This window comes from Miscanthus floridulus, chromosome 2 (assembly GCF_019320115.1).
Source record: "Miscanthus floridulus cultivar M001 chromosome 2, ASM1932011v1, whole genome shotgun sequence".
Classification (NCBI taxonomy): Eukaryota; Viridiplantae; Streptophyta; class Magnoliopsida; order Poales; family Poaceae; genus Miscanthus; species Miscanthus floridulus.
In genome coordinates this window covers 2,227,371-2,254,527 of record NC_089581.1, presented here as the reverse complement: position 1 = coordinate 2,254,527, position 27,157 = coordinate 2,227,371, and the positions used below count along the sequence as shown (strand labels likewise).

Below are 27,157 nucleotides of genomic sequence, written 5' to 3'. Positions count from 1 at the left end.
AGCTCATCATCTCGGAAGTCTTCGGGTTAGCGTCAAGTACCAGCGCGCTCGCGGTCTAGCTGGCGGAGGTCCCGGACGTGGTCAAAGACCTTGTCAGGAGCGGGCTGTTTTATGGAGCGTCAGGGGTGCTAACCTCGGTGGCAACGTACCACCCGAATCTGAACTTCGCCACTATCTACAGCGAGTATGCTGAAGGCCTGAGCATGGGGGACATCCAATCGATCGGGGAGAGCTTGCTGCCGCACGCACGGTCGGTGTCATAGCAAGTCTGTGTTGAGTGGGTGATGGATGTTAGCCTTGAGGACATGGCCCGGAGCATGCGTGGGGAGGATGCTTCCGAGCCTGCGGATAGCACGGAGCCTGGTTCGGGGGGGGGGACGTTGCCTTGGCTCCGATCGAGCCAAACGTCGTGCCGCCAGGGATTGAGCAGCCTACGCCTTTGTCGGTCGTGCCGTCAGCAGATGCCGCTGGGCCGGTTTAATAGCTTGTAGAATGTAAGTAGTTTAGTAAACGTAAAGAGTTTAAGTTCGTGGGGGAGCCCCTGTGTAAAACGTTCGTGTGTGTGTTTTAATGACTGCAATCGGTTTTTGTTTTTTGTGATGGAGTTGCTTCGTTCGGGGAAGCTTGTTCCCTTTCGTTCCTTAGTTTTCTCTTAGCATAATTTTGTTTTTTATTTCTTTCTTTTTTGTACATGCCCGTTTGTCCCGTAGGCCGCAACCTTGTGAGCCTGGGGCATGGCCCACGAGGCTCGGCCCCTCGTAACCATAGGAAAAGGTGGGGTGCGATCAGTCGGAATGTTTTAAAGCAAAGCTACGTAAGTCAAATCAAAGGAACGAACTGCCCTTCTGTTCGGGTAGGAAGGAGTTTTCTCCATATGAAAGTAAAAGAGTACTCAAAGTAAAAACAAAATAGAGGGGTAGTAGAGCCCCCTAGTGGAGCCCTCGAGTGCCCCGAGCTAAAAAGTGTTCGGGTCGGGGTGCTCTTACAGGAGCGTACGCTAAGTAAATAATGGTAAGACTGAAACTTTAGGGAAGAAAAAAACAACATAGGTATTTTAGGGTGCTCGGAGAGAGTGTCATTGTTGTTGTCCTTCAGTTGGTAGGCGTCGGTCGGATTACTTCATCCTTCAGTCGTCTGGATCCTTGCCCGCTATGCCCCTTTCTTCGTTTGCTGCCTCTTCGTCTTTTTCTCTCCTTGGCCTACCAGTCTACCTTAGCAGGCGCTTGAGAAGCTGGCAGTCCTTGCAGAGATGGTTGACGAGATAGTTGTGGTGGGTGCATAGGCTCTCCATGAGCTCGTGAAAGTGGCTCAGAGGGTCTTGCTGGGGCTGAGTGCCCGTGTAATCCGCTGCGGCGACCAACGCGGAGTTGGCCGGTCGGCGGCGATCTTTTCTGTTCTTTTTTTCCTTCTGCATGGAGGGGTCCTCGTCTTGATCCTAGCGCTTGGCCTTTCCTTTGCCATGGCCTCCGTTGAAGCACGGTGAGAATGACGCTTATTGGGGGTGTTGGGCAAAGGTTGGTGGTCCCGGGCCGTCAGTGCTAGGACTCCGGTCGCCGCTGCTGTGCCTTGGTTTGGTCTGAGCCACGCGTAGATAGGCGGTTGGTGCGGAGCTGTCGTTAGGTTAAGACAAGGTGCCGTTGTGGCCTCGTGTGCCACGCTCGGCGGTTGCTGCGGTGACAGGGTGTCGTGCCCCATCTGCTGTGTCCCTATTCCCCGGATGCGGAGCGAGGTCGCGAGTTGGCGTCATGATACGGAGCACTCCGCTTGCTGAATGACGACGGTCTCCACCAGTGCCCAGAGGTTTCGGTGGATCGCCTTTTCACGAGGGTCGTTCAACTCAGACAGGCCGCACGGGAGCATTGCTGCGGCGGCAATGTTCTGACTGGCCCGAGCAAACTACAGGGGATCAGTCCCCCTAACCGGGGTGTTGCGCTGAACTTGACGGGCGTGACCTCGAGCGCCGTTCATCGGTCTATGCGCACAGGGTGTAGTGTGGTGCGCCGAGCGCGCTAGTGCGGTCGGTGGTTGATGTGGCCACTGTCGTCATAGATCCTCCCCGTGGTCACGTGTGAGCTCGAGGGCCTTCGTATGAGGGCTCGGAGGGGCGTGAGTTCGTGAGGACTCCATTGCCCCTAGCGGCAGTTCCGAAGCGTCCGTCATAGCGTACTCCTAGGACGGACGGTGGCTGGGTGCCACGTCATCGATGCTGGAGCCATCACTCCCGACGTCATCGTCCATGATGTCGAGGAAACATGTGGGAGCATAGCTCGCCATCCCCACAAACTCAGACGTGAGAGGAGGTGGCACCATAATCTTTTGGAGCCCTCGGGCGTACGCATCCACGGAAGACATGAGGCCGTAGGGGAACCGGTCGTACGGTGGCCGCAACGAGGACAACGGCAGCCCTCCGGGTATTTGGCGGAAGATAGAATGTAGTAAGTAAAGAACGACATGTATATTACTCACAGCGGGGTTTGAGTAGAGAGTTTGCTCAGAATGAAGCACAGATGCTGCGCCGTTGAGGTCACGCGTCCCGGAGTCGATGGAGGACGTCTCTCCAACAGGTGCCGGGTCATGAGTCTCCTCGCGGAGGTGGAGTATGCCGAGCTGGTCAACGACGAAGTCCAGGCTTCTGAAGAGAAAGGCCTAGGATGGCTCAAAACGGGTGGAACCCGCATCCCTGCAGGTGAGAGTGCGGGATACTCCAGCGAGCCAAAGCGAATCGTATCGCCCAAGCCTGCCACGGCGGGGGTGGTGAAGAAATGGGCCATCCGATGACCAAAAAGTGTTGAACGTACAGCGTCTTCCCTACGGACGGCGCCAACTATCGGTACAGAAAGTGACCAACTAGTGAATATTTGTAGTTTTGCTGTACGTTGTGATCAGAGGTGGCCTAGCATTCAATGACATAGGATTTATACTAGTTCATGCAACGTGCCCTACGTCCAGTTTGGGTCGGTCGATTAATTTATTCCTAAGCCCAGGTGCTCGAAGTCTGTAGTGGGGTTAGAAATGAGAAGGAGAAAGGTGGGGTGTATGAGAGGCCCGGTCGGGTTCGACCGGAAGGGCTGAAGGCGACTGGAACTCCGCTATGAGCTAGGTGTTTAAGCGTGTGCTTGAAGGGTTGTGAGTTATCGATTTAGTGAATCTCAACTTGAAGAAGTCAACCTTCCTCGTTGGAGGGAGCGCATCCTCTTTTATAGATGAAGGGGATGGCTTTACAGGTGAGAGGGAGAGAGTACGGATGTTACTAAGCCTTGTTGCCCACGCCGATGTGGACAGTGACGATGGTAGGCGCCCACAATACTATTGATGTCACTGTAGAATGTCAGGTGCACATGGGAGGTTGCGTTGTCTTCTTTAGGAAGGTTAGATGTTGGTACCTGCAAAATACTATTAGTATGTGAGGAGCCCTACCACATGTACCAGGTATGGTGAATCCTGGCGCCCACAGTACTATCGATGCCTAGAGGCATGTGGAGGGCTCTTCACCGTACGGGAGTCCAACGGCGCCTATAATACTATAGACATAAATGTCGACGCCTACAATACTGTTTGTGTTAGCACGGTTGTGGAGCACTGTTCCCGTAGGCGTACAAGGTGTGGTCCTGGTATCGTGGTTTGACTTGTGCGCTGCCTTCTCCGTTCGCCCCTAGTCCCTTCTGAGCAGGCGTCCCTAGTCAGATGGCCTCAGTCGGCCCTGGCCACGCCAGTCGGAGAAGAGCGGTAAGCAGGCTTCCTACGGGGTCCCCGGTCGGAGATGTGGGGTCAGAGTAGGAAGCAACGTTTTGGGCCAGGCCTTCCGATCGGAGAGACCGCCCGGAGACGGCTGGCGTCCAAAGCGAGTGCTCCGGTCGGAGAGGTGGGCCGAAGAAGTTGACGAACAGGTGTTTGTTCCTTTGGGTAGACCTTTCGGTCGACGACCGGACTATCCTTCCGGCCCGTTGTGTTTTAGACTCTTAGGCCGGCCCATGAACTACATGCTGTTTTCTTAGGCCGAGTCCTGGCATGGAAGCCGGTCCCCAAGGGACCCTAGGTTTATGAACCCGACAGGGGGTGTTAGAGGCCAGTTTGGACTCTGAACCGAGTGGCCGAGAGTGACGGATGCTCAAACATGTGCTAAGTATCGGAGCGTATGCTCTATGTGTCTGAGCTTATCAGCTGTTGAGAGCGTGTAGACTATGTCGCTGTCGGACTCTAGAGCTGTTGAGCTGTCGAATCCTCGAGTCGTCCAGTCTTCGGGGGGGAGGGTCTTTTAGGAGATAGCTCATCCCCTTTTATAATTGAAGGGGATGGCCTTACAAGTTAGAGAGAGAGAGAGAGAGAGTGTATACGTGCGCCGCCTAGTCTTGTTGCCCACACCATCGGGTATGGGATGGCCGTCGGCGCTCATAATACTGTTTATGTTCAGATGCATCTGGCATGCTCTACCATGTTCGCCTAGTATGGCAAACGACGACGCCCACAATACTGTTTATGCTCTGACACGTCTGGCAGGCTCTACCGTGTTCGCCTGACATGCCCCAATGGCACCGTCCTGCAGGTGCGCAGGGCATGGTAGGGTACGGTCCTCGGTATTGCGGTTGACTTGAGCGCCTTACCTTATCTGCTCCGCCTGCTCCCCGGGCCCACACCGAGCGGGCGTCCTCGATCAGTCGTTTCTAGTCGGCCCCGACCGTGTCGGTTGGGAAAGAGCAGCGCGCAGAGATCCAGCGTATCCTCGGTCAGAGAAAGAGGGTCGGAGTCGGACTGCGGTCCCACCTCGGCCAGGCCTTCCGGTCGGGGACCGGATCGTTGTCTTGGCCTGTCATTATGTATCTGGGCCGGCCCAGGCGTGTGCTGTCGCTGCGCCGCCTGCTGGGTCGGGTTTTGCAGGGAAGCGGGTCCATTGGGGACCCCGAGTTTATGAACCCGACAGAGAGGATCGGACAAACCCTAGCTACCATGCCTTCCCTAGCGTGCGACGGTGACGGCGACGCGATACCGAGTCCTGCCGAACGCGAGCGCTACCCCGTGAGTCTCCCGCCTGATGATTCATTTTTTTCTCCGGAAAAAGACAGCCCTGGGTGCCAGTGGGATTCGATCTCCGACGGCGTCGGGTGTGTGGGGCAGAGGGCGTGCGGGACGGGGGTTTCGTTGGGCGCTTAAGAATGAGGAGGTTGACACACACGATCTTGACTATGGGATTTGAGTAAGGAGAGAGAAGACTTACAAGTAAATCTGGACAGTCGTTTCAAATGTGTTATTTTTCTGGATATATTTTTCTAGGTGTATGGATGGAGGACTTCTCAGCCGGGGACGTTTTTTTTTTGTGTGGTTCTAGCAAAGAAAAAGTTGGTAAATTGGGTGGGTAGATTGAGACTGCCCTAATATTCTTTGTACAGTGTGTGTAACTCGTTCGGCTTCTGGTTCCTCATGAGAGAGCGAGGCGGCGATGAGGTGCAACGTGCAAGACTCTATTAACTAAGGACTAGGGTTTTCTGTAACAGAGCCAGGCCACCCAAAGTCCCAAGTCCAAAACCCACCCAGAGCCAGAGCCAGAGCCAGAGCCACCATCGCCGCCGCCTCGGTCGCGATTCCTAGGCAATGGTCATGGCCCGGCGTTCTGCCTCCCATCTCCTATCCTCCTTCCGCCCCTTTTCCCTCCTCCTCCAGCCGCACCTCGCTGACTCCCCCTCGCCGGCGGCCGCGGCCGCGGCGGCGTCGGCTCGGCGGGCGATGTCGGCGGCGTCGGCCCTACGTGCACGGGATGAGAAGGATGTGGCGCGGTGGCGGGAGTCGATGGCCCGGATGCGGAATATCGGCATCTCCGCGCACATCGACTCCGGGAAGACGACGCTCACAGAGCGGGTCCTCTACTACACCGGCCGGATCCACGAGATCCACGAGGTGCGCGGCCGTGACGGCGTCGGCGCTAAGATGGACTCCATGGACCTCGAGCGCGAAAAGGGGATCACCATTCAGTCTGCTGCCACCTACTGCACCTGGAAGGATTACCAGGTCCGTTTGTTTTTGCTCAGCCTCTTTATTTAGGCCGCGTTTAGAAGCCAAAAATTTTTGGTTTTGGGTACTGTAGCCCGTTTGTTTGTATTTGGCAATTAGTGTCTAATTATGGACTAATTAGGTTTGAAAGTTTCGTCTCGCAATTTCTCACCCAACTGTGCAATTAGTTTTTTTTTCGTCTACATTTAGTACTCCGTGCATGTGCCGCAAGATTCGATGTGACGGGTACTGCACAAAAGTTCTGATTGATCCATTTCCCTTTGTTACAGACCCCGGATGACTGTGATTTCGTTGTTATTATTATTATTTTGAAGAATAAATGGCAAAGGACGTAGAGGGAAGTTTGCTTGGCTTGTTTAGTTTTCTAGCAGTATAAAAAAAACGAATGAAGGAAATTTGTGAATATAAGAAAAATCGTGATTCTATTTGTAGACGGATACGAAAAAAAGTGGGGGCCAAAGGGAGGAATATGTGATTGTAACATGGGGAAATGGGGAACTGAGAATTATCAAGGCCATGGACACACTGCTGGAAAAAAAGGTAACGGGTAGGGGAGGAATATAGGAACATCTTGATGGCATATTATTGTTGTAGATATGATGATCTCCTCACTTGACCTTCCAGCTGCCATCAAAGAGAAGAATCCAACAATTGTCTTTTTGTAAATTTCATTGAGTAGGATGGTGATATGCCTTGGGTTCTTGTGGATCAGAAGCACTTTACTGTAGTGCACTGAAACTACTGACTGGTTAGATTGGGTGACCTGATCAATAATTACTTCTTTTAAGTTGCATTAGATCCACTTGCTTGTTTAGTGTCTGTGGACAAGGGATCATCTGACATAATTCAAATGATTCTTTTGTTTGAAGTCACATTACATTGTTCTTGTTATGAGGATTTGAAAGCTCATGTTATAATTTAAATGCAGATTAATATTATTGATACTCCAGGTCACGTGGATTTCACCATTGAGGTTGAAAGGGCACTCCGTGTTCTTGATGGTGCTATACTTGTGCTATGTAGTGTTGGTGGTGTACAAAGTCAGTCGATCACTGTTGATCGGCAAATGAGAAGATATGAAATCCCAAGGGTTGCATTCATTAACAAGTTGGACCGTATGGGAGCTGATCCATGGAAGGTTCTTAACCAGGTTAGCATGAATCAGATTGTGCATATTGTGCTTTGATTTTGCTGAAAGCCATTCCTCTCTTGAGTGTCTTAAAGCCTATCTTATCTTGTTTATTCTGTGTATTAAATATGCATAAGAATTTTGCACTGAGAATAACTTCAGAAATTGTCAATATAATATCAGATGATCACTAATGGAGAACATAGGATGATAATGAATACTCTTATTGCTTTACTAATCAGCAGTAGAGCGTTTCGTAAAAAATTGTAATAGTGTACCCCACACATGCATGCTAGCTTACTAGTGTTAGTGAGCTCATTCATCGCCGTCTCCGACTTGATCCTGAAACTTCTAAGGTTGATGCAATCAAAATTAAGGTTTATATAGATAATATTACTCTCCAATAGTTCCCCTATCCAACCTTTTATACTTAGTGGTATCCTAATTCATCCTCTCCCCACTACCCCTGCCCCCCTAAAATTTGCGGTGACACGCTATCCACCCTACCTGCTATTTTGCGTGATTTTTTCACGGGCACGATTCTTCCAGCCGATATGTACACACAAGAACGCCGTCCTCACAAGTGCATCCTGAAATGGTCGGCTGGCGCTCCCGGGCTGTGGTGCTGCACTTGGCATCAATCGCCTCCACCTATCTGGAGATGTTGTTAGGTAGCGGAAGTCTGTGTCTTTGTTGGTGCATCATGATTGTCGTGGGGTGGGGAATTTTTTTGGGCCATAACAATGAAAAACATGACCCCAAATTGCTTATGTGGTGCATTTTTAAAATAGGGGTTTCAGGCAGGGAAACTGCTGTTGGAGAGAAAGATTTAGCAGGAATTTTATTCAGTCCCTATATGAGAATGTAAGGGATCAAATTTGGGGGGACTCTCAGTAAAGGCTATCTTCCTCCCCTCAAGATATTAACATTGGATAAAGAGGAGGCCATCTTTTATGGAATGAATTTTGACAACTTTTTTCATCAGTTTATTTTTTCCCCAAAAAGGAGTCTGTAGTAACATTTTTTGTTGACATATGCCTCTTTGAGATGAAAATGCATTTTTTTAGAATACTTTCAAATAATTGTATTTTCAGAATTATAATTGAGAAACCGTACTCTTCACCTTGTATTGTAGATAGCCTGACAGTTTTCTTACATATAGTATGAGGCTTACATTTTGATGCAATGGTCAGCTTTTGGTTAGACCACCAGGTCATCATTATGCTATGTAATTCTTTCTGGTGTTGTGTTCCATACTATCCCTAATAGCTTTAACATTTTTTCTTGGTTACTTTTAATATTACTTACATTCAGTGATGTTCTGGTCGTGACTTCTTGAGGTTATGTGTTGGAAGTATGGAACCATTTTCTCCATCTGATTATTGCTTTTGTTTTTTCCATGTAAAGGCGCGATCCAAGCTCCGTCACCACAATGCAGCTGTACAAGTACCCATAGGATTAGAAGAGGAGTTTGAGGGCCTTGTTGACCTTGTAGAAATGAAGGCTTATAAGTTCGATGGTTCTAGTGGGTGAGTCTTATTCCGTCGAGAATTAAATACTCTAGGATATTTGTTTTATTGAATCCTGAATGATGCATCTCATTTGAATGTGCAGCCAGAATGTAACTGCTTCCGATGTTCCATTGAACATGGAGGATTTAGTCACTGAGAAGCGTCGTGAACTTATTGAAGTTGTTTCTGAAGTAGATGATCAGCTTGCTGAAGCTTTTCTCAATGATGAGCCAATAACAGCTAATCAGCTTAAGGTTTGTTAAACTTTACCTTCTTAACAAGTGCTTTCTAGTCTACTATATCTTCATTATTTATCTTCTTATTTTCATTATTATTGTGCACCTATGTAATTTACACAGTTTTTCTTCACTATATAAGGAGAAAATTCATCTGAAAAATGAGTCTGCTTATCTCTGCATATTCTGAATCTTTAAATATCAGAGATGCTTAGTTGATCTTCCTATGTTATATGCACTAAATGCATTGTGGTGGTGAGATAGTGGTTCTTTTTTCTTAATTTATTAGTAGAACATGTAACAAGTAATGCATGGATGGAAGATGATTATTTGAATGTTTCAGTGTTCATGCTAAAAACTAGCTAAACCCTTTCTTTGTTTCTTCAATTTCAGACCTGTTATTTAGGGTATGATGTTTTTTCCCCAAATTTCTTGGCATAAGTCTATGATCAAAATTCTACATTTAGTTATTACAGCAAACCAAGTGAGTAATTATTATATAAATGTTTACAATAATTGTGTTAAAATCTTACTTTATAGAATTTTCCGGTAGATATAAAATTTAATATTGAAAGGATGTGATGCCCATGGTTCTCATTAGCTGGGGATATAAACTTACACATTTCAAAGTCTTTTGTTACATGCTATGACAAATTTTTTACACAATTGGAAACACTGCAAATCTGTCGGCCTCATTGGTTTGGTATTATGAACAATGCATTTTAAAGTCTTGGGTCCTATGATATAGCAAACATATTTATTTGTTTGCATGAGATGCAAGTGACATTCAGAAATTTGTAATAAATTTGTTTGTTCATACTGTGCTGATGTTTTTCTTTTTGGTATTTGAGTTTACAACATGCCTTGTTATTTGTGACATGATATCTTGCCTACTTATTGGCATAGTTTATAGTTAAAATTTATATTTTCATTGCATCATTCCTGTTTTTTTTTTTTTTTTTTATTATATCAGGTTTCAGGAAATGTGTGATATTGATATTGGTGACATGTTAGGAACCATTGGTGACATGTTAGCTCCTAACTGTTTCTAAATTGTTGTCGTGCTGCTTGATGTTATATTCTTTGTCAGGCGGCTATTCGAAGAGCTACGGTGGCACAGAAGTTCATACCAGTATACATGGGAAGTGCATTCAAAAATAAGGTTTTGGCTGCAATTATTTGTTCATTACCTGAAAGTTCTTGTTTATTTTTTGTTCCGTTTGCAAATGATTACAAAAATGATTGCTAAATCTGGATTCCTAAATGATTTTAATCATGAGTCATGTTCTAGAATTTAGCAGTACTGATTAATTGCTTAGCTGGTGCTGAATTGTAAATTTAAAACAGACAGCAGTGACTGAATGTGTTCATAAATCATAATGCTTTTGTAACAATTGATGTAGCTTTCTTGTTTGGTTTAGAACAGATCATTTGAAAATTTGAGTGGAAATTCATGTAACCAATGTCCACTTAAAAATTTGATTTTATGTTGTGTGCTTTTTATTTTAACAAAGTATTTCCTGTATGTAATTATGGTGTTACCAAAACCTTTTTAAATATGAAATTTTTACCAGTGGCAAGTGCGAACTGTTAAAAAAACAGTTGGCAAGTCAGCATTCAAAGCCTGAGTGGATCGAAGAAACAGAATCTAGACTATAGATTGAACTGGACTATCAATTCAATCTATTCATCTCATCTTCCATTTTAGAAAGTAGCAAGCAGTGAATAAAACTGCTGCAGCAAGAATTTTCGCACTCTAACTCAGAACCAGATTTTTCGCGCATTGAAAGTGTCATCCCTTGCTTTGTTTTAACCGCCCTTCCTTTAAGTTAAAGTATTTGAAACTCTTCCTAGAATTAGATTGTTTATTTAGTACACATTGCTATTTTCTAATGCTACAAACACAAGTCGCAATCTTCTATAATTTCTAATGTGAGAGTAGCAAATTAAAAATTGAAATGATGCATCATTATACATTGTTGTAATGACCATTCGCATACAAATCTGTTTCGTAATAATCTATTAAGTGTTGAACTTCAGATTTGTCTGTAACATCTACCATCTTTGTATATCTCATGTCCTTGCAATTTATGATTATTTTAGACCCAGAATCAAGCAAAATACTACAATTATATGAATGGCAAACATGAAAGAGACTAATATTTAGGAGCTAAGCATTTGAATAGCATGTTGGATTTTGAAACAGGTTTTTGTTGAAGCCCAATAGTTGTATGCTGGATTGCTGTGAATTAACATTTGTGTTCATGCAAGCCATTTTTATGGCATTCAAGGTTAACTTGTTGATGTTTTTGGACTGTTTTAATTGAAGAATGGTCGCCAATAACTGTGGGCATTTGTTGATTATCAAACTGTGGTGGAGATAAGACCTTGATGTTTTCTCTTGGATGATAACTTCTATACAAGCAGCTGCGATGTGGCTGCTATGCGTTACTTCTAACAGTGAAATGATTCATGAGATGATTGCTGGGTGTTTTTGGGTTTACACTCTCTTTTGACTGGTTTTATTTATAGGGTGTTCAACCGCTTCTTGATGGCGTGCTGGATTATCTACCATGCCCGTTGGAGATTGATAACTATGCCCTTGATCAAAACAAATCCGAAGAGAAGGTACCAAAGGATTTCAAATTGTGTTATAACTATAATAACTATAATAAAAAAACTTTGAACTTTAGAGAACTTCCTATCTCATACCACTTAATCCTACTAGTGGAGAAGAGTAGAAGTGGTAAAGTATGTAATGGATAGAAGGTTGGGAAGCTCGTTTATTATAGTGGAGCATTTCTACTCTCTATCACTCTGTTATATTTGGTGATGAACTTCATACTATTTTTGTTTAAATTCAGGTATTATTGGCTGGAACTCCAGCTGAACCACTTGTGGCATTAGCGTTTAAGCTAGAGGAAGGTCGTTTTGGTCAGCTGACCTATCTAAGGTGATTCGTACTCTTCTAATTACTGATCTATTGTATTCTCACTGATTTAACTCTGGAGCAGAAGATTACTCTGATATTTTATTCTTAAACTAATCACTTATGATTTTTCATTCCAGAATCTATGATGGCATTATACGGAAGGGTGACTTCATATACAATGTCAATACAGGGAAGAAAATCAAAGTGAGTCACTGAGTCTTAATTCCAACTTCCAAGTCCCAGGAAGGAATTTGAGCCATTGCTAGTTGCTTTCTACCCCCTCCGTTCCAAAAAGGATATCACTAGGAATTTAAGACAATTTAGAGCTCTAAGGAAATTTACCCATGTTCCTTAATTATTGTAGTGATTCCATTGTGTTCGCCGAGCTAATTAAGGGGAAAACATGCAGCCTTCCCCATATGAGGATTTGTGACTCATGCCATGCATGCAGTCTGCATTTAGATGTGAGATGAGGGGATGGAATTAATGTTGATAGCCCCACTAGTTGTCCACAAGCTAGAATGACATGTTCTATGGGACACAATTTGAATCCTAAAGTGACATGTCTTTTTGGGACCGAGGGAGTGTTTTTCCTTTGACAATAGACATTTAAGGCTTTAGGAGTAGAATATACCAATGTTTTCAATTCGATGCACCAGAAGGGGCTTTTGAAAGGAGTTGTTTCAAATTGTGGGCTTGGAAGCCCTCAAAATTCTACGCTATAGTTAAATATACATTATTAACACAATAATTGCTATTTCAATGGTTATTGAGTCGAAACTCGAAACGGCATCAATTCATGATATATATTGGTCGTACACTTCTTGTTTAGGCAAACTAAAATAGGTTATTTCAATACAATTGCAAAAATGTCTCTTCATTTTCCCTTCTATTTTTTTAATTTTAAAATATTTGGAAGCCATTTACTTTAAACCATGTACAGCTACATTTCTCTCGTACATATATATCTATATTCTTATTAAGGAAAGTGTAAATATATTGTTTATTTTAGAGCATTTATAACTGAATGTAGTGTTTGCCAGCTCAAGGTTAGAATTAAATGTCTAGGTAAATGCTAGTTTGTAAATTTTGCTATTACTTAATGTTTTTTCTGCTTAAGCTCCAATCTGGCACTTGAAGTTAGATATTTTTTTGCAAATATAACATTGATTTTTTTTAGGTTCCTCGCTTGGTAAGGATGCACTCTAATGAGATGGAGGTAAGCTGCATCACATTTAGTTTTCACTTCAAATAGTATTGATTCAATCAGATGAAGATCAATGATTTTTGGTGTTAATGTTTATATTGTTTTGTTTGATATAGGATATTCAAGAAGCATATGCTGGCCAAATTGTTGCTGTTTTTGGTGTTGATTGTGCATCAGGTACGCAGACAGACAACGGGGATGATCTTACTTTTTTTTATAGTTCTGTTTACTTAATTTATTGTGCATCTGACTTTCCACTTCTCTTTGTCAATAGGCGATACATTTACAGATGGAACAGTGAAATATACTATGACTTCAATGAATGTCCCTGAACCTGTGATGTCTTTGGCAGTTTCACCTATATCTAAAGACTCTGGAGGACAAGTATATCATATTTTTCATTAAAAGAGTATTACTGCTATATGTAGTTTGTTATCCTAATGTCCTAAGTGAAAATACACGTTTGACTTTCAGTTTTCAAAAGCTCTGAATCGCTTCCAAAGGGAGGATCCTACTTTCCGTGTGGGTTTGGATGCTGAGAGTGGCCAGGTTTGTCACATCATCCATTTCAATTTTAATTTGTATTTTTGTGAAGTTCTTAATACATAAATTTGTTAGTAGACAATTATTTCAGGGATGGGTGAGCTGCATCTGGATATATATGTTGAACGTATTAAGAGAGAGTACAAGGTATGGAAACATTTATGTCAGAGGCATACTTTGGTCCCTTGACTATTTTTGGGTGAAAAAGCTTATATATATGGATGGGTGTTTGATAACTTTCCTTGAAGTTTGCTACTCGAATCTTTATTATTACTAGAATGATCGAGGATATCCTTGTTACAGACTTTTAGTCAAACGTCTAATCTAGTTTGTCTATAGAATGATCATTTTACCCTTGATTGTCCCAATAAAGAAGAGGAAGATAACCCTGAATTTGCAATTTAGGATCAGTTTGTTAAGTCTTCTATTTTATGGAGACTGCAGCTGGTTGTCATAGTCATCTTTAAGGTTCCCAGCTGAGAGAAAGCTTGATCAAATCCTAGAAACCCCATAATAAACCTACCCTGTTCACAATTTGACATTTGTTGGTGCTACCGAGCTTCTCCAAGTGCTGTTATACTTTTATGACTGTAAATTCCTTTAAGTGTATTACATTGCTGTTATGAATGTTGGAATTTTGAAACTTATATAGGTGGATGCAAAGGTAGGGAAACCTCGTGTTAACTTCAGGGAAACAATCACCCAGCGTGCTGAATTTGATTATTTGCACAAAAAGCAATCTGGCGGTCAAGGTCAGTATGGACGAGTTTGTGGGTGAGTTCTTAAATTACTCAATTAGTCATTAATAGTCTGCTTGCATCACTTGCTTTTGTCTTCAATTTGCTTCAAAATGGTAATTGATTTTGGATCTTCTTCAAGCCTTGTTCTCTGTGGCTCTTATTCTCTCACATACAGTGATGGATAAGTCTCATGTGTGGCTGGTCTTTGTGGGGCTATGATGCTCACATGGTCATGGTCCTTGTGGCTGTTTTTCTGTTTTTAGGACAGCATCTTAGACTAGAGGACAGCATCTTAGAGGACAGCATCTTAGACTAGAGGACAGCATCTTAGCTAGGACAGCATATTAGCATCTTAGACTAGCATCTTGGCATATGCTTGGCTGGCTAGCAGCCTATAAATATGTAACCCCAACCCCTCAGGTTGGTATGGCATTTGTGTGAGCTTGTGTGAGAAATAGACAAGAAAATTGCCCCAACTCCTAGTGTCATCCTCTCTCGATGAGAGTAAGAATTCTCCTACTACCAAGAGTGAGAATTCAGCGACTAACAACTGGTATCAGAGCCGTATTATCCTGTAGCCTGAGCATCTCTTGCTCATCTTCTCTCCTAGCCCCACAACAGCCCCAGCTGTTGGCAGCAGCAGCTCCTCCGGCCGCTCCTGTTCACTCCTCTCCCAGCTCGTCTGAAGCAGCCCTCTCCCCACGCAGCAGCCCCCCGGTAGCGCGTCATGTCCGCAGGGCAGTCTCAGCGCTCGGTCGCCTCGAGCACGCGGCGTCGGCAGGAGGCCGAACTTGCCGCGGCAGAGAACGCGAGCGAGCGGCGGTAGAGACCGCTGCAGCGGCGGCAAGGGCGTCGAGGCTAGCAGCGGCGGAGCTGGCAGCAGCCAGAGCGGAGGCGGAAGCAGCGGCGGCGGCGAATGCGCGCGTGCGGCGGCGGCGGAGGTCGAGGCTCTGCGCGGCAGCATCGGCAGCTCCATTTCGCTGACGACACCGCCGACGCGGACCTCGAGCTGCTAGAGAGGGAGGCAGCGTGAGCGCGGCGGCGTAGTGGACAGCCGCGCACGTACACGAGCGTGGCGGCAAGCCCAGACAGGCGCGGACGCGCTGGCGGCGCTCCTGGAGGAGGCGCGCACGGCGGTGGCGCTCCTGGGGCGGCCGCGCACGCCCACGAGCGCGGCGGCAGCCCAGACAGGCGCGGACGCGCCGGTGGCGCTCCTGGAGGAGGCGCGCACGGCGGCGGCGCTCCTGGAGGAGGCGCGCACGGTCAACGGTGGCGGACGGGTCGATGGAGAGCGCGGCCTTCACAGGCAGCGTGGCTCTCTCTCCCCGGATCGGTACCGACGGGTCGATGGAGAGCGCGGCCTTCACAGGCAGCATGGCTCTCTCTCCCCGGATCGGTACCGTGGTCACCACGGGCTCCAGGCTGTTGTCAGGGACGTCGGTCCCGGCGGTGGGTGGCCTACCCTCACCAAGACCAACTACGTCGAGTGGGCTGCGGTGATGAGGGTAAAGCTCCAGGTGCGGCACATGTGGGAGGCAGTCCGGTACGGCGACGTCGACTACGACCTAGATCGACGGGCGCTGGATGCTCTCATCGCTGCAGTCCCGCCCGAGATGCAGTTCTCGTTTACCAGCAAGCGGACTGCCAAGGAGGCTTGGGACGCCATCGCTGCGGCACGCATCGGCAGCGACCGCGCCCGCAAGTCCACACTGCAGGCACTTCGCATGGAGTGGGAGAACCTGGCCTTCAAGCCAGGTGAGGACGTTGATGACTTTGCTCTCCGTCTCAATACTCTGTTGCAGAAGATGGTGCAGTTCGGCGACGACACCTACGGCGAGGAGAGAGCTGTCGAAAAGCTCTTCCGCTGCGTCCCCGAGAAGTACAAGCAGATGGCTCGCTCGATCGAGTCTCTGCTGGATCTCTCCACGATGTCGATCGAGGAGGCGATAGGTCGCCTCAAGGTCGTCGACAGCGATGAGCCACAGTCCCTCTCGGGGCCCATCACCACTGGCGGGAAGCTCCTTCTCACTCGGGAGCAGTGGCTTGCCAGCCAAAGTGATCGGAGGAAGGGGGAGCCTTCTTCCGCGACAGGCGGCCGCAAGCGTGGCAAGCCGCGCAAGGCGCGCAGAGACGCCCAGGCCCGGGCGCGAGGACGTGTCGAGGGTGATGCCCGCGGAGGCGCCCAGGGCGGCGCCGCCGGCAGGCACAAGCCGGCACGAGACGACACCTGCCGCAACTGCGGCCAGCTTGGCCATTGGGCCAAGGACTGTCGACAGCCACGACGCGGTCAGGCCCACGTCGCACAGGCGGAGGAGGAGGAGCCGGCTCTGTTCATGGCACATGCCAGCATCGAGCTACCTCCAGCGGCACCGGCCGCAGCGGCTCTCCTCCACCTTGACGAGCCAAAAGCACACGCCCTCCTCGGCGACAGCTCCGGCAACGACAAGACTGACGGGTGGTGCCTCGACACCGGCGCCACCCATCACATGACCGGTCGACGGGAGTTCTTCACCGAGCTTGACTCTAGCGTCCAAGGCTCCGTCAAGTTTGGGGATGCCTCCGGCGTGGAGATCAAGGGCGTCGACTCCATCATCTTCACCGCCGTGTCTGGTGAGCACAGGCTGCTTACCGGAGTCTACTACATCCCCGCGTTGAGGAACTCCATCATCAGCTTGGGACAGCTGGATGAGAACGGTTCGCGCGTTGTGGTTGAGGACGGAGTCATGAGGATTTGGGATCGTCGCCGTCGCCTTCTTGCCAAGGTATCCAGAAGCGCAAATCGACTCTACGTCCTTAACGTGCAGGTGGCACAACCCCTCTGTCTCGCTGCTCGTCGGGACGACGAGGCGTGGCAGTGGCACGAGCGTTTCGGGCACCTTCACTTTGAGGCCCTGAAGCGGCTCAGTGCCACGGAGATGGTGCGAGGCCTGCCGTGCCTCGACCATGTGGAGCAGCTCTGCGACGTCTGCGTGTTGACGAAGCAGAGGCGACTCCCCTTTCCCCAGCGGGCGAGCTTTCGAGCCAAGGAGAGGCTCGAGCTCGTGCACGGGGACTTGTGTGGCCCGGTGACACCGGGAGGACGACGCTACTTCCTGCTGTTCGTCGACGACCTATCCCGCTACATGTGGGTGATGGTCCTCGGCAGCAAGGGAGAGGCTGCGGACGCCATCAGACGCGCGCAGGCTGCTGCGGAGGCGGAGTGCGGCCGCAAGCTGCGCGTGCTGCGCACCGACAACGGCGGCGAATTCACGGCGGCTGAATTCGCGTCGTACTGCGCTGACGAGGGCATTCAGCGCCACTACTCCGCGCCGTACAGCCCGCAGCAGAACGGCGTCGTCGAGCGGCGCAACCAGACGGTTGTGGGGATGGCTCGGGCCCTCCTCAAGCAGAGGGGGATGCCGGCTATCTTCTGGGGAGAGGCGGTGGTGACGGCCGTCTACATCCTCAACCGCTCGCCTACCAAGGCGCTCGACGGCAGGACGCCGTACGAGGCTTGGCATGGGCGCAAGCCGGCGGTCTCCCACTTGCGGGTCTTTCGGCTGCCTCGCATTCGCCAAGGAGCTTGGCCACATCAGCAAGCTCGACGACAGGAGCACTCCGGGAGTGTTCATCGGCTACGCGGAGGGCTCGAAGGCCTACCGCATCCTCGACCCGAAGACACAGCGTGTGCGCACGGCGCGCGACGTTGTGTTCGACGAAGGGCGAGGATGGGCGTGGGACAAGGCAGTGGACGACGGCTCAGCTCCGACGTACGACGACTTCACTGTCGAGTACGTCCACTTCGAGGGAACTGGGGGAGTAGGCAGTTCTTCTTCGGCAAGCGCGTCTACCCCAGTCTCCGAGCCTCCACCGACCCCGGCACCTGCTACTCCGACAGCACCACGCTCTCCAGCCAGGACCTCGGCTGCGATGAGCTCTTCGCCGGCTCCACCACAGCCGGCAACGCCACGCACTCCAGCACCGACAGGCACCACTCCGGGCACGTCTACTCCACCACCAGCTCGTGTCGAGCACGGCCCGGTTGAGCTCGCTACTCTGCTCTCTCACGACGAGGAGCGCGTCGACGCGTACCACGACGGTGAGCCGTTGCGGTACCGTACGGTGGAGAACCTTCTCGGCGACCAGCCGGTGCCGGGACTGGTGCCCTCACGACCTGGAGGACCTGGAGGCGCAGTTGCACCTTGCGTGTGACGACGGCGAGCCTCGGTCGTTCGCAGAGGCCGAGAGACACGCGGCATGGCGCGCCGCGATGCAGTTGGAGATGGATGCGGTTGAGAAGAACCGCACCTGGGAGCTTGCTGACCTTCCTCGTGGTCATCGCGCGATCACCCTTAAGTGGGTGTACAAGCTGAAGAGGGATGAAGCCGGTGCCATCGTCAAGCACAAGGCTCGCTTGGTGGCACGAGGTTTCGTGCAGCAGGAGGGGGTCGACTTCGACGACGCCTTTGCTCCCGTGGCACGGATGGAGTCCGTGCGACTCCTCCTTGCGCTAGCTGCCCAGGAGGGCTGGCGTGTTCATCACATGGACGTCAAGTCGGCGTTTCTTAACGGCGACTTGAAGGAGGAGGTCTACGTGCACCAGCCGCCGGGATTTGCGATCCCCGGCAAGGAGGGCAAGGTGCTCCGCCTGCGCAAGGCCCTCTATGGCTTGCGGCAGGCACCGAGGGCGTGGAATGCCAAGCTGGATTCCACGCTAACGGGGATGGGCTTCGAGCAAAGCCCGCACGAGGCGGCCATCTACCGACGGGGCAATGGAGGTAATGCCCTGCTGGTGGGTGTCTACGTCGACGACTTGGTGATCACCGGCACCAAGGATGCGGAGGTGGCGGCATTCAAGGAAGAGATGAAGGCCACCTTCCAGATGAGTGACCTGGGGCCTCTCTCCTTCTACCTGGGAATCGAGGTACACCAGGATGACTCTGGGATCACGCTTCGACAGACCGCCTACGCCAAGCGCGTCGTTGAGCTAGCTGGGCTCACCGACTGCAACCCAGCTCTCACTCCGATGGAGGAGAGGCTGAAGCTGAGCCGCGACAGCACGACGGAGGAGGTGGACGCTACGCAGTACCGGCGTCTTGTGGGGAGCCTTCGCTACCTCGCCCACACACGGCCGGACTTGGCATTCTCCGTCGGCTACGTTAGTCGGTTCATGCAGCGACCGACGACGGAGCACCAGCAGGCTGTGAAGAGGATCATCCGCTACGTTGCGGGGACTCTCGACCACGGCCTCTACTACCCGAGGTGCCCTGGGGCGGCACACTTCGTCGGGTACAGCGACAGCGACCACGCCGGCGACATCGACACCAGCAAGAGCACGAGCGGGATCCTCTTCTTCCTCGGCAAGTGCCTCGTTAGCTGGCAGTCGGTCAAGCAGCAGGTGGTGGCCCTGTCCAGTTGCGAGGCCGAGTACATAGCGGCCTCCACCGCTTCGACTCAGGCGCTCTGGCTCGCTCGACTGCTTGGTGATCTCCTCGGCAGAGACACCAGAGCGGTGGAGCTCAGGGTGGACAGCAAGTCCGCTCTGGCCCTGGCAAAGAACCCCGTGTTCCACGAACGCAGCAAGCACATCCGGGTGAGGTACCACTTCATCCGAGGCTGTTTGGAGGAAGGGAGCATCAAGGCGAGCTACATCAACACCAAGGACCAGCTTGCGGACCTGCTCACCAAGCCCCTTGGGAGGATCAAGTTCCTTGAGCTCTGCTCCAGGACCGGGATGGTTCAACTCTCCCACAAGACGACGCACAAGACTTAGGGGGAGAATGATAGATAAGTCTCATGTGTGGCTGGTCTTTGTGGGGCTATGATGCTCACATGGTCATGGTCCTTGTGGCTGTTTTTTCTGTTTTTAGGACAGCATCTTAGACTAGAGGACAGCATCTTAGAGGACAGCATCTTAGACTAGAGGACAGCATCTTAGCTAGGACAGCATATTAGCATCTTAGACTAGCATCTTGGCATATGCTTGGCTGGCTAGCAGCCTATAAATATGTAACCCCAACCCCTCAGGTTGGTATGGCATTTGTGTGAGCTTGTGTGAGAAATAGACAAGAAAATTGCCCCAACTCCTAGTGTCATCCTCTCTCGATGAGAGTAAGAATTCTCCTACTACCAAGAGTGAGAATTCAGCGACTAACATACAGTAGTTATCCTGTTAGGAAAAATTCGTAAACATTCCTTCAGCCCTCTGTCCCTGTTCTCTCCTTTTCATGGGAAAGTAGAGAATAAGGAAGAGAGGAGAGAAGATAGAAACATAATGGATGAAAAGAGACGAGAGAAGCAGCAGAGAAGGAAAGAAAAAGTGGGAGCTCCAACTTTGATGGGGGAGTACAAGGGCATCATGCTGGTCCCAGGCGCGGAGTCTTTAGGGTTCTCCTACACTTTGAACAAGGGCATGGTGTATGGCTGTCTTGATCTGACTTAAGCCTCAATCCGTTACACATTCTGTCTGCTCTTTTTGTTTCTCTCCCTGTTAAGGACTTGTTTGGGACTACTCCGCTCTAGTTTTTCTAGCTTTGCCCTACCAACTCCACCACAGAGCAGTTCCACTCTAGAATTGTAGCTCCACACTATGTACGATGGGTGTGTTGTAATCAGTGACATGGTGGGTAATTTTTGCACAACTCCATGAGGAGGTTAGAAAATCATGTTTCTGGAGTACCTCTTAAGGAGCTCCACAAAAAACGTGGAGTTAGCCCCCAACACCACCTCTTTTCCTGGAGCTGAAAATCATAGTTTTTGGAGTTGCCCCGTTTGGCTAGTGAAGTTAGGAGCGGAGCTGAAAAAGATGGAGCATTTGGTTCAATTTGTCCCTAAAAACTCACAGTAGATTCTTTGTTGGTTCCATTTGGCCACAAACCCTCATCATGTAGGCGCATTGGTTATACAATTGGACTATCAGTAGCCAGCAGAGAAGTGACTTACTGGTGCTGCCGTGCCTTGGTACTTGGATGGTAAAAAAACATAGTACACAAGTTACCTCACTTGTTTTCTATGGCCACTAGTCATTGGAAAACATAATGTTTTGGACATGCTTCGGGTCAAACTTTTGAAACTTTGGCCATCAGTATTTTTCAAATATATATGAACTGGGAACATGGTAAATTATGTCTGGATGTTTGCATTGAAATGCACTGTCATGATGTTTTATTGGATATATCAAATAATATTCCAACAGAAAGCAGTAGTCAAAGAAAGAGCCATGCTGTTTTTGCAATTGTAGGAAACAATCTGTAAGTAAATAATGAACTAATTGTAATATTGTATCCTTATTTCTTCCCTATTTATTTTATTTTGTGCGAGCGGTATCATAGAAGTGTTGGAGAATAGGTAATCTCTCTAGGTTTATAATGATGTAGATACATAATATGTTGGTGTTTATGTGCTCAGAGGGCAAGCGATACCATTCTCCCTGAGATATTTCATTATTTTGTCCAAATGAATATGTTGCATTTATTTTTCAGTTTATTTGGTATTGTAATGAGAAATTAACAAACAACAATATGCAGGTACATTGAGCCTCTTCCATCAGGTTCTGATGGTAAATTCGAATTTGATAACATGATTATTGGACAAGCAATTCCTTCAAACTTTATACCAGCAATAGAGAAGGGTTTTAGGGAAGCTTGCAATTCGTGAGTCCATGTATTCCTTAGTTTTTAAACTCTTTTCTCTTTTCTCTCGCAGATAACATTTATTTTCATGTACATACTGTAGGGGTTCATTGATTGGTCATCCTGTTGAAAATTTAAGAATTGTACTGACTGATGGGGCTTCACATCAGGTGGATTCCAGCGAACTTGCTTTTAAGCTAGCTGCTATCTATGCTTTTCGACAGGTGAGCTATATCTTGGAGGTGGCAACACTGTTTCTAATGAACTCTGGCTGTAACATGAATATCAAGTGTTCTACAATTTTTCTTTTTCTTTTTCAGTGTTACACTTCTGCCAAACCTGTAATATTAGAACCTGTGATGAAGGTGGAACTCAAATTTCCAACGGAGTTCCAGGGCACAGTAACTGGTGATATGAACAAGTAAGTGCTTTGTTCCAACAAGCTATGCTTCTACTGTAAATTATGGCCGGAACATCATTTATATCATGCATAGTAGTATTCCTTTTCTTCTCAAGAAATGCAGATATTTCTCTGCAGTTTACTTGGGGGTAATTTACTTCTTTACCACTAAATAAATCACACTTCACTGCCATTGGCTGTTGTGGTAACAAGTTGGGTCTGGTCCCATTTGATATCCTCAGTCGTATATGTAGACTGTTACTGCGATTATCCCCACTTCATTTTTTTCTTCTAACTCATGTCTCAATGCATGTTATGTCAATTATCATTTATTTATGTTAAAACAGGAGAAAAGGGATCATTGTTGGAAACGAGCAGGAAGGTGACGACACCATTGTAGTTTGCCATGTATGTAAATGCCTGGTTTCTTCCTGACTTCAAGTTTCACATTTCCTTCATTTTGAGAAATAGGTGTTTTTTTTCTTGCATTTCATCATATCACTAATGAATAGCACCGAATAATAGTTTCTACTTTTCTTGCAAATAATGTCTTGTACTTAGTCTGTTTCTTGATTTTTTTTTCTCGAACACGCAGCTGTTGAAGAAGATTCCTCTGTCCACTAATGACCTTAAGACTTTTGGATCTTTGAATTATTATTTTGGATCAAACTCATGTTTGCTGTCATAACTTTATGATAAAAACTAAGAAAATAGGAAATAATCTTTGTATCACCGATGCTTGGTGTCCATGTACCCGTCCTATACACTGGGTTATTATGGTGATATGCATGCCAAGGAGTAACTGGAAATTGCAATAAAGATAAAGAATTTAGTTGACGATAAGGCTTCCCATACTTACCATTACCTTAGTGCAGTAGGTTTCTTGCTGTTCGTGCGTAGTCACAGAGAGAAGGGGAAATTGGGGATATTATGGTGATATGCATGTCAAGGAGTATCTGGAAATTGCTATTTAAAGATGAATTAAGTTGACGATAAGGCGCCCCATACTTACCAGTACCTTAGTGCAGTAGGTTTCTTGCTGTTCTTGTGTTGTCACAGAGAGAAGGTGAAATTGTGAGTTTCGAGAGACTGTGGAGATGAGGAGCATGGGCTACTCATTTTGCTAGTCATTGGCTCATTGCTGTGGAATACTGACCTGCCTGTGGAAGCTGCATTGGTGAAGAAGAGAGATCCACAATGCAAAAAGAAAGGCAGAGCAGCAGTGGTTGTTGCGTGCAAGATGAAAGGAGGGATTAAGAGTGCTTGGGGTAATAAGTTGAGGTTCCACGTGGGCTTAGTGGGCCAGCAACTAGAACATAGAAGCCCATCTCATCCTCTTTTTAAAAAAAATCTTTTTCTTTCCTTCCCCCCCCCCCCCCCCCCCCCCCCCCCCCCCCGTTCATCTTAGTGATGGATATGTATTCAGCATGGGTACTTCAATATTTTAGATGTGGCTTCCAGTAGCTGCTTGCTTAGTGCCATCAAAATTCAATTTATATTTTGTTTTTTAAAAATTATTGTTATATAAACATGTATATTTGCCATACCGAAGTATCGTTGTTTTGGGGCAAATGCTGTATCGCCATACCCATATCGGCATATATCAGGTGACACAAAGGATGTAAACAATGCTGCATCAATCACTTAGCAAACAATACTATGGGTCTTCGTTATGATCCTAGGTCCTAGGTTAATGTGGTTTTATTGTTAAATCTGTCATTTTGATCTTGGTCAGTACAGCATGCGACGACTAGACAGGGATTATTATTTTTGTACTTCATAATGTTGGTACCTGTTCCATGCAGACTGCTCTTGCAAACTCATCTTGTCCTGTTCTTTCAGGTTCCGCTAAACAATATGTTTGGATATGCAACAGCTATTCGATCAGTGACTCAGGTCAATATTCTTTCTCATCAAATTCTAGGCAATGTTTGTCTTCTAATGTTATAAAGTTATTTTGATATTGCTGTTTAATTGGATGGTGTCCACTGAACTCAGCGCACACTATATTTGACAGAAGCAACGTCTAATCTGCTGTCAAGTACGATTTGCATGTTTGCTACTCAAGTGGATAATACCTGCCTTCGATAAAAAATACTATACTGAATAATTGTTTAAAACAATAATTGTTGCCTAGGCCGGCGAGGCCAGGGAAGGCAAAGCCGAATCTTGCGTGTTTGGTTCAACCAATATATTATAGCAAGATTGTTTATAAATGTTGGAGAAGGGGAGCCTTGGCGCAGTGGTAAAGCTGCTGCCTTGTGACCATGAGGTCACGGGTAAGTCCTGGAAATAGCCTCTTGCAGTAATGCAGGGAAAGGCTGCGTACAAAAGACCCAAGGTCGGACCCTTCCCTGACCCTGCGCAAGCGGGAGCTACGTGCACTGGGACTGCTGTATTGTTTATAAATGTTGGAGAAAAATTGTGTGGTTTTCCTATTTATCTGTTTTCTTGCATGTCCTGCAGGGGAAAGGTGAATTTACAATGGAGTACCTGGAGCATAATGTTGTGTCGCAGGATGTGCAGATGCAATTAGTGAATTCATACAAGGCGGCCAAGGGCACAGAGTGATTCTTCTTTTTACAGAAGAATAAATTTTGTTTACAAACTTTTAGTAGCATCGAATTCCCGGTCCTCGGGACATAACAAATAGTAGGCGATAATTCAAACTATATGGTTTCTTAGTGAAAATACAAGGGAACTATGCTGCAATAATTGGCATTCCCACAGTAGAATTGTACAAACGTTATCTAGCAAATGTCGAAAGTTTATTCTGTAATGATTACCATGTCTTGGTATGAGAACATCTTAAGCAATTTGTCCCAAAAAATATAGGACACTTGGAATCCATATTTCTTTTGCTCTACTTTCCCGAAAAGACTTTCATAAATTGTAAAGTACATGCCAGGAACGATCAAGGTATAAAATGCTTGAGTTCAAAGAGTTTGGTTAGAGGCACAAACAATTAATGTTTTAGCATTAGATACATGCGTGTTTACCTAAATAAATGTTTTCTCAAAGTTAAAGAAAAATACTGCCGTAGTTACGTTCAAAGGACAGAATGCTGCAGCGACGGATGTTTCCTTACTTTCGATGCCTGCTCAAATGATATCTCAACAAGCTTCGGCTCCGATCCTTTCAACCCTCCGAAGCCGATTGCAAGAGGGACCATTTGCAGCATATCCAGCGAGAACACTTATTGCCGGATAACCACCAATCGCAAGCAGGCCGTGAGCAGATGCACCGGGGGCTACAATTGCATCCAGTTGATTATCTTGCATTATAATTCTCAAGGCCTCTTTTGCACAGTTTGTTCAGTTTCAAAATAGCACGCTCCTCAGTTGGACCAATGCCACTGGTTGCTTCAGATTATCTTGTCCAAATTCAGCCATCCTTCCCTGTGACCAATTTTGCAATAATTGTATGTTTATGTTCAACGAAAATACATAGGAAATTAGATGTGCATGATAATTATATATGAAAATGAAATCCTTCCTGTGAGCAATATTTACCTCAACGGGGTGCTTTTTGTTGAATTCAATTATGTCTGATAATGATCTAACAGGTGAAGTGGTCAGCTCAGATAAGTAGGAGTTGAGGGACAGCTTGAATTCAGCAAAGCATAAGAGCACGCTCGCCACTTTGCTCTGCATCATTAATGACACTCATGCTTGGTATCTTTTTTTTTTTTTTGAAGAAACTTCATGCTTGGTATCTCAAGGCTGTCTACCAAGATGGCACCCATTTTACTGTCAGTTTTGTTACATCATTCAGGGTAAGCAAAAGCTCCTATATATAATAGTAAAGGATCATCAATAGCAATGAATGAATAAATAAATACTATATATCTATACAGTAATTTCTCCTTCAAGTAATTCATTGATTGATCATTTTCAGATAAACAAAGCCTTATAATTGTCTTCACCCTGGATCCCATTAGTCCAAAGAGAAGCTAAAATAAGCTCACACAACAGACCAAAACCACCTTATTCTCATGTTGTTCGCCCGGTGGTTTTTACGGTTGATAAGCCGGCTAAAGTTGATTTGCTGTGTGAAAAAAACACTGTACCATGATTGATAAGCCAGGATAATAAGCTCAAGCGAAAAGGGCAACTAATAACTCACCTTTACTCAAACATCATTTTGTACTCGAATCTCAATAGTCAATACACCGAAGAAAAGACCATGCCTAGATCGGCCGCTGGGTGCCTGGGCCCACTCGACATCATGACGAGTGGCCCAATATCTCAGGTTTACAGTCTAATTCATCCATCCATATATAGAACGAAAAAGTTCATATTACCTCCCTCAACTTTCGCGAAAGTCCGTTTTTCCTCCCTGAACTTCAAAAGTGGGCAAAACACCTCCTTCAACTTTTAAAACCGTTCATCTTAGCTCCTTGACCCTGTTATAAGCGGTTTTGAAGGTGGTTTTGTCTTTTTCTTTTTATTTATTTCGGCTAAATCTTTGAAAAATCATAGTAAATCATAGAAAAATCATAAAACGGGAAATCCAATTTTGTTGCACTACACATGAGTAGATCTACACAGTGAATATATAATATGGTATGGTTTAGTACAAAGTTTTTATTGTGGCTTTAGATCTATGCTTTTATGTAATTAATTGGAATAATTCATAGCTACAGTTTCTATAGTCCAATTGCGATGAAATTTTTATGGTAGGCTAATTATTGTATGATTGAATTGTAGTAAAAATTTCATACTTATTCGATCATGTATAACTTAGTTATAGATTTATTTATATTTAACAAGCATAAACCTAAATAAAATCTATAACTAAGTTATACATGATACAATAAAGTATAAAATTTTTACTACAGTTTAAT

General features: G+C 46.7%; 1 protein-coding gene and 1 pseudogene across 3 annotated transcripts; one reads left to right on the top strand and one right to left on the bottom strand.

The window, feature by feature from the left end:
* The first annotated feature begins 5,477 nt into the window (after positions 1-5,477).
* LOC136514893 (elongation factor G, mitochondrial) lies at positions 5,478-25,090 on the top strand. Of its 3 annotated transcripts, none has more exons than XM_066508607.1 (20): positions 5,478-6,000; positions 6,932-7,153; positions 8,540-8,661; positions 8,747-8,897; positions 9,970-10,041; positions 11,412-11,507; positions 11,744-11,832; positions 11,949-12,015; positions 12,992-13,030; positions 13,135-13,195; positions 13,293-13,402; positions 13,493-13,567; positions 13,640-13,708; positions 14,214-14,335; positions 21,807-21,932; positions 22,015-22,135; positions 22,232-22,332; positions 22,659-22,719; positions 24,154-24,207; positions 24,778-25,090. In XM_066508607.1, the coding sequence occupies exons 1-20, from the start codon at positions 5,587-5,589 to the stop codon at positions 24,880-24,882; spliced, it is 2,277 nt and encodes a 758-aa protein (XP_066364704.1). In that variant the 5' UTR covers positions 5,478-5,586; the 3' UTR covers positions 24,883-25,090. The 3 variants fall into 3 exon arrangements, with proteins under 3 accessions (XP_066364704.1, XP_066364711.1, XP_066364707.1); XM_066508614.1 differs by having other exon boundaries at positions 5,867-6,000; positions 6,954-7,153; XM_066508610.1 differs by lacking the exon at positions 5,478-6,000 and adding an exon at positions 6,471-6,543 and having other exon boundaries at positions 6,954-7,153.
* Positions 25,091-25,360: 270 nt separating this feature from the next.
* Positions 25,361-26,248, bottom strand: LOC136513904 (probable amidase At4g34880; annotated as a pseudogene).
* Between the last annotated feature and the right edge of the window lie 909 nt (positions 26,249-27,157).